Raw genomic sequence first — 19,294 nt, 5'->3', positions numbered from 1 at the left:
GAATTATGAATAAATGATTGAGAATTGATTGTTTGTTATTCAGCAAATTTAGCTACTTCTACCCTAGGCTTCTTGGAGTTTGGTATCCAAGAAAACAAGGTCTGGGTCAGGAGCAGTGATTTTCAAATTTGTTCAATTTAATGGTTCATGCTGTTGTTAAGCTGACCATCATCAGTCCCGACTTACTGTGCTCACAAGACCCAAAACTGGCTTCCAAAGCATTTTGTCCTTAGAAACATACATTGAAACACACCTGTGTCAGAAAGCATCATTTGAAGGACAAAATGGCAACACCACTTTTGAACAAAAATCCAGGCATGTGAGAAACCAGATGGTAATCAAATTCCTCTTATTCAAGGTGGTACCTCCAACAATGCATGATCTCAACCCTTGATCTTAGCCAAAAGATGGCTAATAACCCAATCTATTTTATATGATACTCAGGAATATAATACCTTTATTTTTATAGAATGATTCCCTTATTGTTTTTATAGAATGATGTACAAAGTGTAGCCACTGTAAGCAGCAGGCAACCTTTCCTGACAAGTGTCTGGTGCGCCCCATCCTGGAATGCTTCAGCCCTAACCACGTCCCCTGACAGGCACATATATTTAAGCTAATAGAAACCAGTGGGTTCCAGGAGCTTCAGGGGCCCCTGGGTTTGCTGAGAAATCCAGAGGATTTCCTTTGCTTAGGCAAATAAGGCCACATTTGGAAAAATTATCCCAAATGTGTGTTCTAGCAATATGCATTTGTAGCCAGTAGCATTTTCCTGAAAACAAGCATTAGGAATACAGCAAAAGTAAAGGATATAGGCATGAAAACCTTACTTCAGAAGTCAAATTTTAAAGGTACAAAGTGATAATCCTTGCCCAATCATCCTGAGACTAAATTAGGAAGTTTGTCACTGGCTTCCTACCCCCCAATCCCTCCATTTTGATTCATTGTTCTCTCTCTCTCTTTTTAAAAAGATTTTATTTACTTATTTGAGACAGAGAAAAAGAGAGTAAGCATGAGTTGGGGAGAGAGGCAGAGGGAAAGGGAGGAGCAGACTCCCTGCTGAGCAGGGAGGTAGATCCTAGGACCGGGAGATCACGGCCTGAGCTAAAGGCAAACTCCCAACCGACTGAGCCACCCAGGCACCCCTGATTTACTGTTCTCTTTTCATGGGTCCTCATAAAGTCCTAGTACTTCCTAGGATAGAGGAAAACAATCTGAAAAACCCATTCAAATCAAAGTGTTAGTCGCTTAGCAATATTACATTGAATAAAGCATTGGACATGAGATATAGTGTAATTTATTATGTAGTTAAATGGTTCTGTTAGCAGATCAGTATTGGAATCCCTGCTCTGCCACTTGCCAGCAGCTGTATAACCTTGGAAAAGTTACCTTGAGCCTCAGTTTCATCATCCATGAAGTAGAGATAATAATACCTAATTTGTAGGCTTGATCTACAGATCTGATGAGAACATTCATGTTAATTACGAGGCACAGAGTAAGCACTGAATACATGAGAGCTGCTATTATTTGTACTTCAGAAGAGGAACACAGAACTCTAATAATACCATCCTGGAAAAATAGTGGTCAAGGACCTTATCCCAGTCTTGAATTTGTGACCAATAGGTAAAAATCCCAATTTTATTTTATTCTATCTTAAGATTTTCCTTATTTGTAAGTAATCTCTACACCCAATATGAGGCCCAAACTCACAACCATGAGATCAAGAATTGCATACCCTACTAGCTGAGCCACCTTGGTGCCCCTAAAAGTCCCAATTTTAGACCCAGTGTTCTTAGCACCCTAAAATGGTAAAACCATTCCCCTTCATTGAGGAAAAGAACTTATTTCTATTTTGTTCTCCATGGTATCACTTGCAAAGTGCTGAGCCCATAATAATAATAAAAAGAACAACACTAATACCACTAATAATAAACATTTATTAAGGAGCTATTAGGTGCCAGGCAAGCTCTTTATGTGTATTAACTCATTTAATTCTCACAACAACTATATGAGGGAGGCACTATTATTACTCCCAACTTAATATAATGAAAAGAAGATACAGAGAGCTTAAGTAAATGTACAGCACTCTGCCTTCAAAGCCCATGCTCTTAACCATGTTATATCTGAGCTAAATAAATATTTGCTAAATCAAGTAACTGCCAGATCCACCAATAACTTTTTTGTAACTTCTTTTTTTCCTTCATGACTTCCTGATTGAAGATAGTGAGGTTGAGTTTTTTTTCCTCAGTCTCCTCTTCCTCTCAAATATCGCTCTCAAACAAGGAGGACAAGGAACAGAAACACCAACCTTCCACACCATTCCCCCAAGGGGGATTGTTGGTAAGCAACTAGCAGATTTCCCCCCCTGAGAATCCTACAAAGGCGTAGGAATTAGAGGCACCAAGTACTGTAGAAGTTGGAGTGAGGCAGGACTTTAAAGGAAGGACAGCCCTTTGAATGTCCTTGTAAGGAGTGATTAGACATCTGCCATCCCCACCTTTATTAAGGAAAGCCAAACCCTGCTGGAAACAGGTTAAACTGATTCAGAACAGCTCTAGAGCTGGGACACATAATCCAAAGGAAGGTAAAAGTTAGGCAAGCCACAAAAAAGAGTGATGAAGTTGAAGTGTTTATACTTAACAATGAGAGTCCCAGTCTCCCCCCTCCATGACTCCTAGAATAGTGACAACCAGGATTATGACTCCCAAGAAGATGGGAGTATTCTTCCCTGAAGGGAGTGTAGCCCAAGAGGCAAGATCTACAGGTACTGACAAAAAATTCAGCTGGCTAGCCAATTTCTCCACTGATTAACAAACACACGATGTACATGCACCTTCAAATCTGTCTCTTAGAGCTTCATTCTTTTCATTCAGGATCACCAGAGAATTAAGGAAATTAAGAATTAAGGAAACTTCCAAAATGAAATAGAAAGACCAAAACAAAGAAGCATTAAAAATTAGAAATGGAGAAAAACACAGGCAGCAGAAAAGAATTTCAAAGTACAATGAATATTTTCTAAGAAATAAGATAAAATACCATATTTACAAAACAAAATCAGGATGCTATCAAAATAGAATAATCAAACAGCAAGAACCAACTCTTGGAAATTAACAATATTATAGGGAAAAAAATTAAAAATCAGTAAAAGAAGATGCAAAATTGAGAGGCTCTTTTAGGAAGAGTAATTTATAACAAAAATATGGAAGATACAAGAGAAACAATTAGACAATTTAAAAATCAACCCAATCTTATAAACAACTAATAGTATTTTCAGAGAGAACAAAGACAATGTTGTCGAAGAAATTATCAAATAAATAATATACAAACATTTCCCAGGTAGAATGAGATTGAAAGACCCCACAATATATACTGCATAATGTATGTCAAGGACCCAGACATCATCATGAAATTTCCTAACATCAGGAATAAAGACAATCTTAAAAGCCTCTGGAAGAGATGGGGAGGAATGAAAAGAGGTTGCATTAAAGACTCAGGAATAACAATGGCATTGGAATTGTCAATGCCAATAATGGAAATAAGACAGTGTGCCCTGTCTTCAGAGTGCTAAAGGAAAATGATTTTATTTGATGGTTGATTTTAAGTAATCTCTACACCCAACGTGGGGCTCAAACTTAAAAGCCCGTGATCAAGTCACATGCTCTTCCAACAGCCAGCCAGGTGCCTTAGGGAAAATGATTTTTTAACCTAGATTTTTATACTCAAACTATCAACCAATAGTGAAGATAGAAGAATGACTTTCAGATATGCAAAATTTCGAAAATTTACCATCCCTATAGCTTTCTCACTAGAGAGTGTGCTCCACCAAAACAAGAGTAAACTGGGGGGAAATAATGGGAGCCACAAGATTCATGCAAGAGTGGATTCAGCACAGAAAAAAAAGAGAAAAGGACCTTCCAGGGTAGTGAAAAAGGAGATCTTAGTATAACAGTTGTGCAGAAGCTTTAGAGAGCAATAAGTTTAGATTGGAACAGGAGGACAGAGAGCTTCAGGAAAAACAAATGAAACTGATAAGGGATTTTTGCCATGTATAAAATTGTTCTGTGAAAATTCCACAGCTTTATCAGACAGTGTGGAAAGACTTCAAAATTCAAGTTAATGTAAACAAATTTAAAAATTAGACAATTGTTAACCCCAGTAAACATCAAAAGTTACACACAGAATGAACTGTTACCGTAATATACCATATGGATCAGCAATCAATGATATTTAGATAGGTATAATACAAAAAATACCAAATATGAATTTAACTAAAAATTGTGGCATACGTATATTGAAGGTTTGAAGGAACATAAGGAAGTATATAAGAGCTAAAAATCCTCAACTGTAATAGAAAGTCAACAAATAATGTCTAAAATTGATTAATCAAGGAGTGCCAGCGTGGCTCAGTCCCTTAAGCATCCAACTCTTGAATTTAGCTCAGGTCATGCATGAATAATCTCACAGTTGTGAGATGGAGCCCTGTGTCCGGCTCCACGCTGGGAGTGGAGTCTGCTTAAGATTCTCTTTCTCCATGGGGCGTCTGGGTGGCACAGCTTGTTAAGCAACCAACTCCTGGTTTCAGCTCAGGCCCAGAACTCAGACACATGAGATTAAGCCCTGCATCAGGCTTGGTGCTCAGCACAGTCTGCTTAAGATTCTCTCTCCTTGGGGCGCCTGGGTGGCTCAGTGGGTTAAAGATTCTCTCTCCTTCTGCCCCTCCCCCCAGACTCTTGCTCTCTCTTTCTTTCACTCTCAAATAATCTTTAAAAATACACAAAGTCTCTCCTTCTCCCTCTACCCCTCCTCCCCCTCTCCTTCTCTCTCTCTCTCAATAATAAATAAATAAATAAATGATAAATTGATTAATCAAGAGATAACCGAGAGAGAGAGACCAGTGGTGGTATGGTATTTACAAACCCAGAAGTAAATACCAGAATAAAAAGCAAAAGAGACAAGAAAGTGGTTGCTTCCCATGAAAGGTGGGAGGGAGGCCTAGGAACTGCTTCGTAGTTGACACAAACTTTTTAGCATTTCTTAACCATTAAAACTATGTGTGCATATCACTTTGACAGTCTTCAGTTTTACTTTTTAAAGAACAGCATAAATTAAAAGAGATTGCAAATGCTGCTCTGAGCAATATAGCCCCTCTAGGAAATTTTAACTCCACTAGAAGTTATTGGGCAAGAAAGAAATATGGCCATGTTTTTCATATGTTTGTTCATTCACTTACTGTCCCTCTCACAGGAATTTATACCCCAAAAGATCAGGAACAAGAGATGTGATAGGATGGGGCACCTGGGTGGCTCAGTGGGTTAAAGCCTCTGCCTTCAGCCCAGGTCATGATCCCAGGGTCCTGGGATCGAGCCCCACTTTGGGCTCTCTGCTCAACGGGGAGCCTGCTTCCCTTCCTCTCTCTCTGCCTACCTCTTTGCCTACTTGTGATCTCTGTCAAATAGATAAATAAAATCTTTTTTTTTTTAAAGAGATGTGCTAGAAAACCTTTGACTCTATAAGGAGGAAAATAGCTCTTACTTGTATCATTTACCAATTTCTGTGGTATAAATACTCCCGATGACTGGTTTCTAGCTAACAACATTATGCCATTGGACACAGAATTGGGAAAAAGTGCACACCATCAGCTTTTGAAAAAAAGTTCCAACACACCACTGACAAAAATCTTGTCTTGTTAACTGTTCTATCTGGTGTTCCACACAATGCATGGCGCATGGCAGGTGCTTAGCAAATAATTATTGATCTGTTGACTTAACAGGGCAAAAACAGCAGGAGTCCAGGGACAAACAAACAATGCACTACATCTTTTGATCTAAGAAAATATCATTTGGAATTCTGAAAGCAAAATAATTTTTGAAAGCTAAAACTAATGAGCAATTTTCTGCTAGAAATAAGAAAACTTCAAGAGTAGGGAGCTGAAATCAGATTCAAACTTAGATGGTAAGTATAAGGCCGTTCTGGCCCCACGGAAGAAAAAGTAGAAAGGAAGGAAACTGTGAGCCAGACATTCTGCTAGTTACCTTACACATGTGACTTTGTTTAATCTTTGCAATAATCCTAGAAGATGCAGATCACTAACCCATTTTACAGATGAGAACACTGAGACTCAAAAAAGTGGAAGTAATTTGCCCAAGGACACATAGCTAGTAAGAGTGGAACCCTGGTACTTAAACCCAAGTGTGTTTAACTCTTTATCATATGCTCTTTCTCCTATGCCAGCTGCCTTCAAATATTTAGCAAAATGATTTAGGCAAAAGAAGGTTTTGTTTAGCAAAAATCCAAAGATAGCTGTCTCATCCTTCTCTTAGTCTTTGGTTAGGAGGGTATACCCTAGGAATCTGCAAAGAGGGGGAGGAAATGCATCCAAACAAACTGTTTTATAAGATCTAGATCCTTTGCCTTAACCCTCTCTATTTTCTTGTCTAAAGCAGGGTACATGCTGCCTAACAACGAAGATAGTGGTGTCTTTTCTTTTCTTGCCTTAATTACCTTATGTTTTCCACAAGGTATTGTGGTGTAATAAGGTGTAATATTTGGATCAAATATTACAAGTAGTAGGTCTGAATTTTTTATATAAAATATCTGTTCATATATATGCATGTACAATACACACACACACACACACACCTTTCTCCTTCCCTCGTTTCATGGTTAAAGTAAAAAGACTTAGTCTGTATCGGTGTGGTATCATATCATTGGCTAAAAAATACAAAAATTCACCATCTCTTTGCTTGCCTGTAAATAACACCAAACAACTGGTTTGAGCAACCATTCTTAGGAATCTGAAGGATTCTTGCAACTCATGACCAAACTGACCACTTGTTTTTAAACATCTGTGTGTCTCCTAAAAGAAAGATTTATTATAAACATCTCAGTAGCAATAAAGTTCAAAATCTGCCCAGTTAATATTTCTGCTGGTCACCTTTTTTTTATTAGAACAAGAATCAGCAAAATCTTTGTTATCAATGCTTAAACTAAACCTAAGTTTTATCTGAATTATTTGTTCAGAGGCAGAAGCAGTCCACGGGATAAAGAAATAAATGGTGGATATAAAAAAGAATATCATTGAGAATGCGAGTGTTAGACACAATCAGCTGCCTCCCTGACAGCCTTCTTCCCTGCTAACAGAATCTCAAATCTGTTCACATTTTTCCAGCAGCCATAGGGTTAACCATGATAGTTTTGTTCCTCTTCCTAAATGATTGATTTTGGTATGTATATGAGACATGAATGTGATCAAGAAATTGTGGAGAAAAGTCTGCCTGAGGAGCTTCTGGGAAAAATTTCCTCACTCTTAAAAAAAGACACAAGAAAAGTTCATTGCCCATTTTTATCTGGAGGCAGTTCCACCTATAATATGTAATGTCTGGAACTGTGGCAGCCATCATGGGACCATAAGACCAACCAAATAACGATGGCAAGATAGCATGCTATGGCTTGTAAAATGGAAAGATGAGTCAAGCATGGTTCATTGATAACATCGTTGGGCTGATGAATAACGGACCCTTGAGCTCCCCATACCTTCAGATTTTGAAAAGAAAAATCACCAGGGCCATTTTGTGTTGAACAGTCTGTTACTTACAGCCAGAAGCATTATAACTGATACACTATGCTAGCAAATGTTAGAACTTTTCATTCTACTCATGTGTTATTCTAAATACTTCTCAAAGTGACTGCCTTCTACATGTAGCCTCCAACCTACAAAAACCACCTCTTTCTTTTTTTCATCTAACTGGTATCTTTGGCCTTCCCACCTTCTTCCCATATTCCCTGTCTTTTTTGGATGTTTCCTCTTTGTTTTTGTCTTTGCTCTCCATTCCTTTCTCTGCTTTGTTCCCCTCCCTACTCCTTTACCTTCCTCAGGCCCTTTAGTGTCTATGATTTGAATCTGAAATGTGTTTATACATATATTCATTTATACACATGTAAATATCACATCTTACATATTAGAAGGGAGGAATGCTTCCCCATTCCAAACTATTCCTTTCATACAGAAATAACCCTACTAGCAAAAAACATCTGACCTCTCCTCACCTCCTTACTCATTCCCTCCCACAAAAGAGGAGTGTTTTAACCTAACTGGTTAATTTGGAAGGAGAACTAAGGATATACAGCCCAGTCCCTCCTAACTTCTTTCTCTTGGGAGCCACCTACCTATAGGATGCACACACTCCACTATGCTCCTCCAGGCTGTACATTTTACAAAAGGCACGCCATTGTGGTGCTGGAATATGGTGGTCCTGCAATGTTGTTGACTAGGTAGGGAAGTCTGGGTAATCCTCAGATTCAGTACTGGGAAGCTCAAATGCTTACAAACAGAAGCCATATTCTCTAATACCAGTTTTATCAATAATAAAATTAATATGGTCTTATACACCAGCTCTCTGTGATTTTGAATAGATTTAGAACTATTCAAACCAGCTGAACTTGGGTCAGACATAAGAATTCTCTAGCTCCCTTGAATAGCACTAGTCTATTATAAAATCTTTGTTTCCCTCTTCCTAAATTTTTAAAATTTATTTTACTTATTCTTCAGAGCTGCATGCTGTCATTATGGGCAGCTTGATAATTTAAAAAAAAAAGCTTCAACAATGTGTCTTTGTTTTACAAATGTTTCCTTCAAACAAAAGGTGTTTTTAATTTGTGCGTGGTTGCCTCTTCTTGATTGGGTTGGCTATGCAATAGAGGCTTTTCACAGGAACAATATTGACCTTCTTGTTGTTTGAGGGTCTCCACTTATGATAACTTGTAAATCTGCACTTACCTGATCTGACCAACTTCTCAGGAATTTCATGTATAGCTGCTGCTTCAGTATAGGCTTGATAGAAGGTTTTTTCTTGGGACTCCACTGTAATGGTCAACACAGCATCGTAGGCTTCCCGGAGTTTCGGGTTTTTCCTCAGGACCTGGTAGGGGGTATGCTTATAAAGTAAACTGTAGAGCAGAGCATCATAGGGAACAAAGACGTAGTTTCCATCAGTCATTTTCACATCATGAGCCCATTCCAAGAGATGCATCTGAGTCTCTCCCCCAATCAAGGCCGAATGCACATACATGATGATTACTGAAACCAATAAAGCAGGAGGGTTATGGCAGTAATATGTTAGTAAAATAGAATTCCAAAAACCACAGATCGGGAAAAATAAATAGATGTGTTATAACCAACTGGTAAATGATTTTTATCTGACGCCTCTGAGATGATCAAGATGTTGAAGCACTGAGCTAAGGCTGAGGTGTGCTCAGGACCCTGGATTCGGCAAAGGGATGACGCAGATATGACTACAGCCTACAGAGCCAATACTAGACAGGAATAAGAATAAATTTAGCTAATGGGAGGTTGCATAATGAAGAGGTTTTGGGATTGGAAGATTCAGGTTTATATCTTAACATCACTAGTCATTGTTAGCTGTATACCCTTAGCTTACCTCTCTCTGCCTCACTTATAAAATGGAGATCATAAATATGTACTTCATAGGGTGGTAGTGTTGATTGAAGGAGCAATTCTTATAATGGGCTAAGTGCATAACACTAAAAAAATAGTACCTAAGAATAAGAAGGCTAAAGGGTGAGGATGGGGGATATTCTCAGAAACACCACTGATATTTATGGCCCTGCTCCTGCAAACATACATTCCAGTAGATTTTGCACAACTGTTCCCACCCTTACCATGGCCATTATAGACAATGAATGGCACTAGCTCACACTCACCTCTAAATGCTAATAATATTATCAGTGATATGTTCAACTTTTAAAAATCTAACTTCCCTGTAATTGGAATTACTTTGCTCTCTAATTCCTCCTAGACTTACGAAAACTATGTTGTTTGGCAAGGCTATGCTAGAATAGAGTGGATTAGAGGAGGCCACGGTTGAAGAATGGCAGCAAGATCATGAGACTGAAAGTCTTCTATCCAATTTCGCCCTTGGTATGCTAAATGAGTTTAGTTTAAGCCCACTTGTGCTTCAGTGCCCACATCTTTAAAATGCAGATTCCAAAGCATTTCACAGGTACATTGACTAGTTTAATTAGATAATGACTGGCAAGTATTCTAGCTCCTGGAAGAAAGGCAAAGGACCTATTGATATTGGTAAATATTAATTATACGTGCTTTCACGGAACCTTTAATCTCAGGAAATGAGTACGCTTAACTGTGTTCAATGACTGGTCTTTGGCATTTACATATTTCTTCCTCTATTTCCAAAAACTTTTTTACACTCATTAAATAGCCCCCAGAAACTTTCCCCTTTGACCTAGAGCTGATAATTTCAGTTTTTTAAGGTATAACTAGCAAGTTATGATGATGATTTAAATCATACACACACACACACACACACACACACACAGTGTAACTTTCAGTTTTCAAATGGCCATTAGTTCCTTCAATATGATTGTCCTAAAAGGTTCTATGTGTATTCTGATCCTTAAATCTTCCTTCAAATACTCTGGGATATCTTTGGAGCTAATTCATGAGCCACTCAAGGAGTTCAAACTCCTTTGTTCATAATTACACATTGCATAATGGGAAAATGGAGTGCCAGAGGGGTTTGACGAGGCAAAAGCTGGATTTAGAAGGAAAAACTAGAATCAAATTTGGTTGCACCACTAAACATGAATCATTTGGTCCAACTAGTCCAGTAACAGGTCCACTGAGGGAGGGAAATGAGTTAAGTCAGCTGTTTCAGGTAGTTGGCCAGTTTGTCCACCAGGATCCTTAGCAAGCAAGTCAGTATTGGCATCTTTCTTCAACAAAAACAGAGATTAGGTGATTTGACCGAGATTACCCAACAGAGATAAAATTTTATTTACTATATTTCAAGGAATATTAAAATTACTTCACTAGATAGAACGTTAAATGGAATTGTGTTGGTTGAAATACAGCAAATACTTTAACATACACTCTATGTAGTGGGTGCCGTGGCGTACCACCCAACTGCACCCTTCACAACTGACACACTCATTCTCCTAGCTGCTGGGGGTGGGGCTGTGTCAGGAGATGATAGCTAATACCTCTCAGAGAGAGCCACCTCTCACAAGGTCACGTCCCCTCAGAAGTGTGTTGGATCTGGCTGGTACTAGTTTAGAAGAGCCTGTGGTTAAATTTTCAGGGATTCTGTGCACCAGTCAGTGTCAGACTGGTAGCTCGAAATTGGGCATGGTGGTAGTGATTATGGAAATCACTCTATGAAGATCGGCAAACATTATAAGTCAGGGCAATCTTCCCCCTTGACGAGCCGGCTATTCAACAATCGTTATCACATTGTACCCCTTTCTCAACATCAGCATGTACCCAATGACTGGTCAAGGACTGTGTCTTATTTATCTCTGTATCCTGGTACACCTTATGCACCCAATGAACACTGTTTAAACGAATGCCTGAAAAATCAGAGGTTGTACACTTGGGTATCTTTTGTGGGTTCCTTGAGATGTAAGGCATGGGCATATCTGGATTGTTAGCATGGAGGAACAAGTTGAAGTGATATTTACCTGGCAGGTAAATTCTACCATACTTGTCCTTGATGCTTAGTGTCATTAAATATGCTCAATACCTTACTCTCGACCTTAATCTCTCCTTGTAATTTTTCTTTCATGGGCCCACACTAAGGATATCTTAGACAAAGAGTCAGAATTCTTATAACTGGAAAGACTCTTTGAGACCTACTAGTTCCTTTCATTCCCCTCATTATTTTACAAATGAGAAAACAAAGCCTTGGAGAGGGTATGATGTCAGTCTCCTCCATTTTTTACATGGCAAGATCTTGCCATTGAACATGACTGAAATAGAAAGCATAAATACTGAATTAAAACAACAGCATCTTAATTTAATAGATTGAGTGCTTTGTGAACAGGGATTTGTGGGTGCGTCTGTTCTACATGATGGTTTTACTAAATAGCATTATTATCTCAAAATTACATTCATTAAAATGGGATTTTACCTGTAAGCTGTCGTCAGGCAAGGATTAGTGGACAGAAACCTTAAATCCTTGACAAGGCCTGGGTCAACGGATGATCACTGAATAATACTAATTTGTAAGTTTCCATCCTGCTTGTTAACAGTCAGCCACTCTATAGCCAAAACAAGGATCCGGAGATACATCTTGCTGAGATCCCAGCTCATCATGATATGATACTAGCACTTTCTCTGTGCTTCCTGAGCCCCACTCAAAACATCAGCAACTATGTCTTCATACTGTGGTACCTACTAGGGCAGGCTCTCCAGGACCTTCTCTTTTACCCTCAACACTAGCAGCAAGAAACATCATGAAACTCCAGGAAAAGTTCATTACTAAGTCACTCTACTCCGACTTTTTATCTTCTATTAAAATATTCTGTCTGATAGTTCCTTCAGATGGAGGAACTGTGTTTCTCAGAAGGCAAAGTTCACTTTTTTATTTTTTACAGATTACTGGCTATAGAGTCCTTAGTGGAGGAAAATGGGCCCAGTCTCACACTTAAGTTCTTAGTCCTTACAAGTTGTATTCATACAGTGAGCCCACAGTATTGCTCCCAAGCCCAGAAAGCACCCCTCACCCCGCATTCTAGTGTTCTTTATCTTCACTTTAACCGTTCTGCAACATCCCCTATCACTGGTGTGTGTGTGTGTGTGTGTGTGTCACTATATATTTTAATCTATTTCGTTTTAACAAATGTTGGGATGAGTACACAAGCCAGAGGAAGGGGGGCATGCTCTGTGATTTATCCCAAGTCTCACATTCCCCCAGGGTTCAACCATCTGACCACACTGTGAAACAAGTACACCCGGACCGTCTTCCTGTCAGCTTTCTTCCATGCAGTCTATAAAATGGATGCATAAGAAGGTGGGAGGCTCTGGAATCAGCCTGCTTCCCAGATCCACCCCCCACTGTGATTGGGTGCAGGCAGCCTTCAGAGCACAATTTAAGAACAGGGCACTGGGCAATGTATGACTGTTTCTATCAGCTAAGGACACCTCCCCCCCACCCCCTGGACACACACATTTTTGCCTTTAAGTCCAGAGACCACCACTTACTTACCTGCCACCCATGTTGAACCCATACAAGTAGCTCAGCATGATGTCAGACACACATTACATTTAAGGGCCATTCCACCTACACCAGGTCCTGTTTTCTTATACCCAATATAACTGGTATTCCAAGTGCATTCATTGCTTTCACATCGCGGCCCAGCTTGAGATAAGTTTTTAATATTTCTTCACACCTTGCAACATATGTTTTCTTCAACTTTTTAAAAACTGCTATCTAGGTATGGCCTCTTAAATGTTGAAAGCTTAGATACTGGGTACTTCTACAGAAACTTCCTTGTGTGCTGGGTCTCCAATAATTTTATCATTGCTGATATCAGACCCATTCAAGACAGCTGGTTGTCTTTCACCATTTACCTTTACGTAGGCTTATCCCTACCAAATCCTATACAAAATGCCCTATCAACACGAAGGCTCTTAACCACGGTATTATCAATATCACTGTTGTTATGACTATAGGAAAATAAGGCCAACACTGGCTACCTTGAGGCACTTAAAAGAATTTCATCAGTGGGCCCAACAATTAAGAAAGCCACCTGGGTGGCTCAGTGGGTTAAGCCGCTGCTTTCGGCTCAGGTCATGATCTCAGGGTCCTGGGATCGAGTCCTGCATCGGGCTCTCTGCTCAGCAGGGAGCCTGCTTCCCTCTCTCTGCCTGCCTCTCTGTCTACTTGTGATCTCTCTCTGTCAAATAAATAAAATCTTTTAAAAAAAAAAGAAAGAATAATGGAAGAACTGAATTATACAACCTACGTGGCACACATGGTCTCAAGTGAGTATGCTTTGGGGACATACCTCAGGTATACAGGAGGCAGTAGAGTGTAAGTCTTTCATCAGACCAGTTGTTCTCCAAGAGTGATCCCTGGACCAGCAGCACGGGCACCACTATGAACTGGTTAAAAATGCAAATTCTGGGGCCCTTCCCCAGCCTTTCTTTCTCTTCCTGAACCAGAAACTCTGGAGAGGGAACCCCGAAATCTGTGTTTTAAAAAGCCCTCCAGGGGATCCTGGTAAACACCAAGGTTTGAGAGGTGCTGTTTTAGGGCAACCTGAGTACATAGCCTGGCTTTCCCATTCACAAGCTGTGTGACATTGGCAAGTTATTTAACCTCTTTTGGCCTCTGAAATCTTATCCATAAAGTGTGTTAAATAATAATTAACCTTATTAGTTAGGGATGTTGCAAGAACTGAATGAGATGGTCTGTACAAAACCCTTGCAAGGGGCTCCTGGGTGGCTCAGTGGGTTAAAGCCTCTGCCTTTAGTTCAGGTCATGATCTCAGGGTCCTGGGATCAAGACCCACATAGGGCTCTCTGCTCGGCGGGGAGCCTGCTTCCTCCTCTCTCTCTGCCTGCCTCTCTGCCTACTTGTGATCTCTGTTTGTCAAATAAGTAAATAAAATCTTTAAAAAAAAACCCTTGCAAAATGAAATAACTAGCACACAATAAACCCTCGGATAATATCAGCTATTACCAAAGTTGCTATTATTTCTTTGGGTTTTTTTCTTTTTTAATGTACAGTAATCTTCAATAGATGGGAAAAGGTTAGCTGGCAATAACATAGTAATAAGGTTTTCAATTTTGTACAAACAAGAGAAGACCATTCTGTGTCCTATTTTCTAAATATCCTATTGTAATGAAGAAGTCCCAATTTGAAAGAATTTAAAGGCATCCCCAATGGTTCAACAACCTGGTTAGTCCAAATGGAAAGGATTTCACAATCAGCCAAGCATTGATAGGAAAAAGATGAGGAGAGGAGGGTTTGAAAAGTTCTCCAAAGAGCTTTTCAGTGGGGCCTCCTGCTAGCCTTTATGAGAAATGGCAACAAAATAAAACAGAACAACAACAACAAAAAAAACCTCTTCTGGGTAATTGCAATCCAACAGGTGTTCTCCCTGGTGAATGGATATTCTTTTATGCCATGGGATCAAAACTTCTACCAGGGCTCATGGTTTAAGTAGAGAATGAACTGGATTTCAGCCCTCTGGCCCACTCAGCTAGATCCCCTGGTGCAGGACACAACCTCCCATAAATAGGCACAGCAGCCCTGACTGTAAATTGTGGCCCTTTGTCTTCGATTCCTATCTTCCCCATCTGACTTGGTCAGAAACAAAGATTATTGGTAATTGCTTCTGAAGCTTCAAGGAAATGAGCTGAGCATCTGGGAGAGGCCGAATCCCCCCTTCTCTGGGATTTCATTCACCACATTGCTTGTTGTGAATAAGACCTATACCTACCTACTTGTGATGTGAGACTCACAGATGTTGTAAAACTTTAAAGGAAATACCTATCTTCTGGGTAATCCTGAGGATTAAATGAGATTAAGTATATGCAAATACCTTGTAAACTGTAGAGAGCTGTTCGCATACAAAGTGGTATTATGGTTGCATTCACTGTCTCTAAAGGCGGCATCTAGTAACCCCCCTGCTGTTTCCCCTCCAAAGAGCCCACAGCCATTATTATTGTTATTATCATCTTTACTGATCCCTGGACCCTGAGATTATGACCGAAACCGAGGGAAACACCCTAACCGACTGAGCCACCCAGGTGCCCCAAAAGCAGTGATTCTTAACCCTAGCTACATTTTACATGCACCTGGGAGGATACTGAAAATAACCTCTGCTAGGGCCTCATTGCAGATCACCAAAACCCCTGGATGTAGCGTTCTGGCACCAATTGTTTAGAAAAGATGTCCAGGGAATTCTAGTGTGCAGAGTGAGAACCATCGACCTACAGGAATGAATCTCAAAGAGTAGGGCCATAATATGTACATTTGCTATCTCTCTGCCTCAAAGGACGTGTGGGTGGTGGGCACTCAATCCTAACTTCTCTCAGCCCAAAGAGTTTCAGGGCCTGGATTTATTTAACATTTCATGGTAGAGGCCAAACTGTCATTTCAAAGAGTATACTATTTAGAATGGGTGGGATGAGAAACTCTCATGGAATGTAAGCTTGCAGGAGACACTGGACTTCATGAAGATTTGTAACATATTCTAAAGTTATACTTAATCTGTGAGCCTATTTCTGGCATGACTTCTCCCTGGAAATGGTTTTATATCTTTCAAAATAATTCTGTGCTCTGCTTTGAAAGTATCAATCTCTATTATGAAGTAATCAAAGCCACACTGATTGCTTAACATTATAGGATCTTGTAGACTGGAGCTGGAAGCAGACAACTGTATTTCCAGGAACTAAAACTTCTTGCCCTCATCTTCCCATAATGATCATAATGAAGGTCAAATACCGGTGACACTTGAAACTTATAATGGACTTCTGTTTATCGGCCAGGCTAACCCCGACCATTCTCTAACAAACCCAATGTTATCTTAAGGAAATGACTGGGACCAGGACTAATCCTAGCAGTCATCAATTTGACAAGTAGTTTCTGAGCCCTCCATTCGTTCTCAAGCAGTTGAGTGGCCTGCAATAACGAAATGAGCCGTGTTCCCACAAATCACTGACATTTTCCAGAAAAAACATCTAGTTCTTAAAAAACTGGAATAGAAAATATGGAAAGCAAGTGCCACAAGGGCCTGCAATAAAAGTAAGTAAGAGACACTGGATTCCAGAGGACCAGGAAGGGCTCTTCTTCCCCCAAACCACCTCAGCTAGGTCTGGTGACAGTAGCTTTGCTGGGGTCTTCCCTTTGCTTCAGGTTTTGTCCATGGTCTCTGCAAGAATCGCCTTCAACATCGACCTTCTCTTGGAAGGGGAAAGGTTAAAATCTGGGCTGACTCCTCATTTTAATATACTTTTATTTATCAGCTAGGTCCCTGGGAATGGCACATAAAAAGATAAGCCCTGGGGCGCCTGGGTGGCTCAGTGGATTAGAGCCTCTGCCTTCGGCTCAGGTCATGATCCCAGCGTCCTGGGATCAAGCCCCGCTTCTGCTCTCTGCTCAACGGGGAGTCTGCTTCCTCCTCTCTCTCTGCCTGCCTCTCTGCCTACTTGTGATCTCTGTCTGTCAAATAAATAAATTTAAAAAAAAAAAAGATAAGCCCTGTTTCAGGGGGGCAAGGGAGGTGAGTGCAGAGGACAGAAAGGAAGTGTATATTGTGGAGTACAGAGAAGACAGGTTCCAAGTGAAAGGTGATGAAGCAGGTGGCAAGAATGGGCCAAAACACAGCCACAAAAGCACCCCTTTTGGCTGATCTCAAACTACTGGGGTCCTACAGGTGTGGAAGGTGTGTGGCTCCCGTTGCTCTTGATGCTGAGAGTAGGCACTGGGACCCAATGGCATTTATAACCACTGAGTTCTTTGTACCTTTCACCAAACAGGCTCCCTTGAAGCCGAACAGTCTTGGAGCCTGAGTGTGAGTGCAAGAGGGCGGATGCCTGATGTGCTCTCCCAGGGTGCGAGGGTGAGAGACCTTTTGGAAATTGTCCTATTCTCCGCCGCCACCACCCCCGCCCCGGAAGCCACGTTTTAAACCTCAACGGGGAGAAAGCACTCACTGAGAATTCTGTCCGCCTGACGAATCCGCAGGAGCGCTGTCCGAATGCTGTGGCTGTCTTGTCCTGAGCTCAGGACGACCCCTACCGGTAGGCCACGGCTCTGCAGAGCGCATGGTACTCGATTGGCGGTGTGCGCCCAAATGTCTTCATCTAGGAGATGACTCCGGAGTGAGCCCACTAGAAGTACCTCATGACAGTTACCACACCCGGACCGGAGAAGGGAGTGTCCGAGAAAAGGTCGGGTGGCTGATTTTATTGTCTAATTCGTAATTCACACAAGCCCAAGAGAAAAGCCCTTTGTTCCAACTGTTTCCCAGGAGCGAGGCGGCCTCGCAGTTGCCGGGGTTGACAGGGCCAATAAATCCCGAGGCCATCTGGTGGTAAACAATGAAACTGCAAAGGGCCCTGGCGGTCTGGCCGTCTTCATTGAGAATCACATATTCAAAAGAGCAACCCGCGTCAAACGATGAGTCCCTGTTGATGCACTCAATGACTAAGCCAGCAGCAACCTCAGGCAGAGCCTTTGAGAACAACGGGTCGCAAGTCCAAGGGCCCACTACCCCTATCTTTTAAAGGGGCGCCCACACCCACTGTGAGATGCACGTGAGGGCCAGGAGGCACGAGCACCATAGGAGCTTGAAGGCTACAAGGCCATGGTGTTTTCGCTGTCTTATGGGAGCCGCACACGAGAGCATAAGGTGAGAAGAGGGCCATGGTCCTCAAAATATAGTCCTCCTGCTTCCAGCAAGCTAGTGAGGAAATGTCTGAAGGTTAGTCTGCTTTCCTGAGACCGACCATTGTGTTTCCAAATGTTTGTCAATAGGAGGGAGAAATTCATTACTTGCCTTATTCCTGAAGCTTCTGGAAAGACTGATTGTAAAAGAATGGCAAAGGAATGGCAGTTCCCAAACCACCCTGACCAAAAACGCCTCTCCTTCCTGCATTGTTGTACTCATTGTCTCAATAGATGGCACCTCCACCCACGGTTTGGCCCCTTGCTCCAGGCAGAAACCTGCTAGTCAGCTGATGCTCTTCCTTCATCTCGGCCCCCACATTCAATCTGTTACCGAGTCCTGTTCAACGTTGGCAACAGCTACCGACTTCACAACGTTGTAAGGATTATTTGGATAAACATACAGCAAGCACATGTTGTTACCTTTATATTAGTGATATTATCATTATCACTTCTATAGTTTAAAATGTGCTCATTTATCTCCACCCTAATGCCTCTTGGAGAAAGACACAGATATAAACCCATAATGGCAATGCAGAATTTTAAAAATAGTATGATTTTATGTAGATCAGCAGAGGAGACTAGAGAGGATCACCCAAACTCTGATTTCAGGGGGAGGTGAGGAGAGAGAAGAGACAGTCTCTCCAACTTGAGTGCTGAAAGAAAAGCTAGCCAGGTTAATGGGGTTATGAGGGTGATGGTACTAAGCACCTTCCAGGCAGAAGGAACAGCATATAGTAAGACACAAAGGTTTTTTTAAGAAAAGTTTTTTATTTTTTTAAAAGATTCTATTTATTTGTTTGAGAGAGAAACAGAGAGGACATGAGGGGGGGCAAGGGCAGAGGGAGAAGGACAAGCAGAGACCCCAGTGAGCAGGGAGCTGGTCTCAGGGCTCGATCCCAGGACCCTGAGATCATGACTTGAGCCAAAGTCAGACGCAACCAACTGAGCCACCCAGACCAGGCACCCCTAAAAATTGTTTTTAAAGAAGAGGATATGTTAGATACTCAGAATCTAACATTCCAAGACATTTGTTTTTGTTCATATCTATAATGGCAGCTAAGGCAAGGGCCAGGTCC

General features: G+C 41.1%; 1 protein-coding gene across 1 annotated transcript in view; it reads right to left on the bottom strand.

Annotated features, from left to right (window-relative positions):
- GUCY2F (guanylate cyclase 2F, retinal) overlaps positions 1 to 18,177 on the bottom strand; it is a 96,825-nt gene extending 78,648 nt beyond the window's left edge. The window contains 5 exon segments of the mRNA XM_045068288.1: positions 338 to 346; positions 8,787 to 9,076; positions 17,483 to 17,635; positions 17,638 to 17,685; positions 17,688 to 18,177. Coding sequence (XP_044924223.1) covers positions 338 to 346; positions 8,787 to 9,076; positions 17,483 to 17,635; positions 17,638 to 17,685; positions 17,688 to 18,177 — 990 coding nt within the window.
- Between the last annotated feature and the right edge of the window lie 1,117 nt (positions 18,178 to 19,294).

This window comes from Mustela putorius, unplaced genomic scaffold (genome assembly GCF_011764305.1).
Source record: "Mustela putorius furo isolate JIRA1106 unplaced genomic scaffold, ASM1176430v1.1 tig00003901_pilon_pilon_pilon, whole genome shotgun sequence".
Taxonomy (NCBI): Eukaryota; Metazoa; Chordata; class Mammalia; order Carnivora; family Mustelidae; genus Mustela; species Mustela putorius.
Note: the sequence above shows the minus strand (reverse complement) of the source record. Positions and strands in the feature narration are given on the sequence as shown.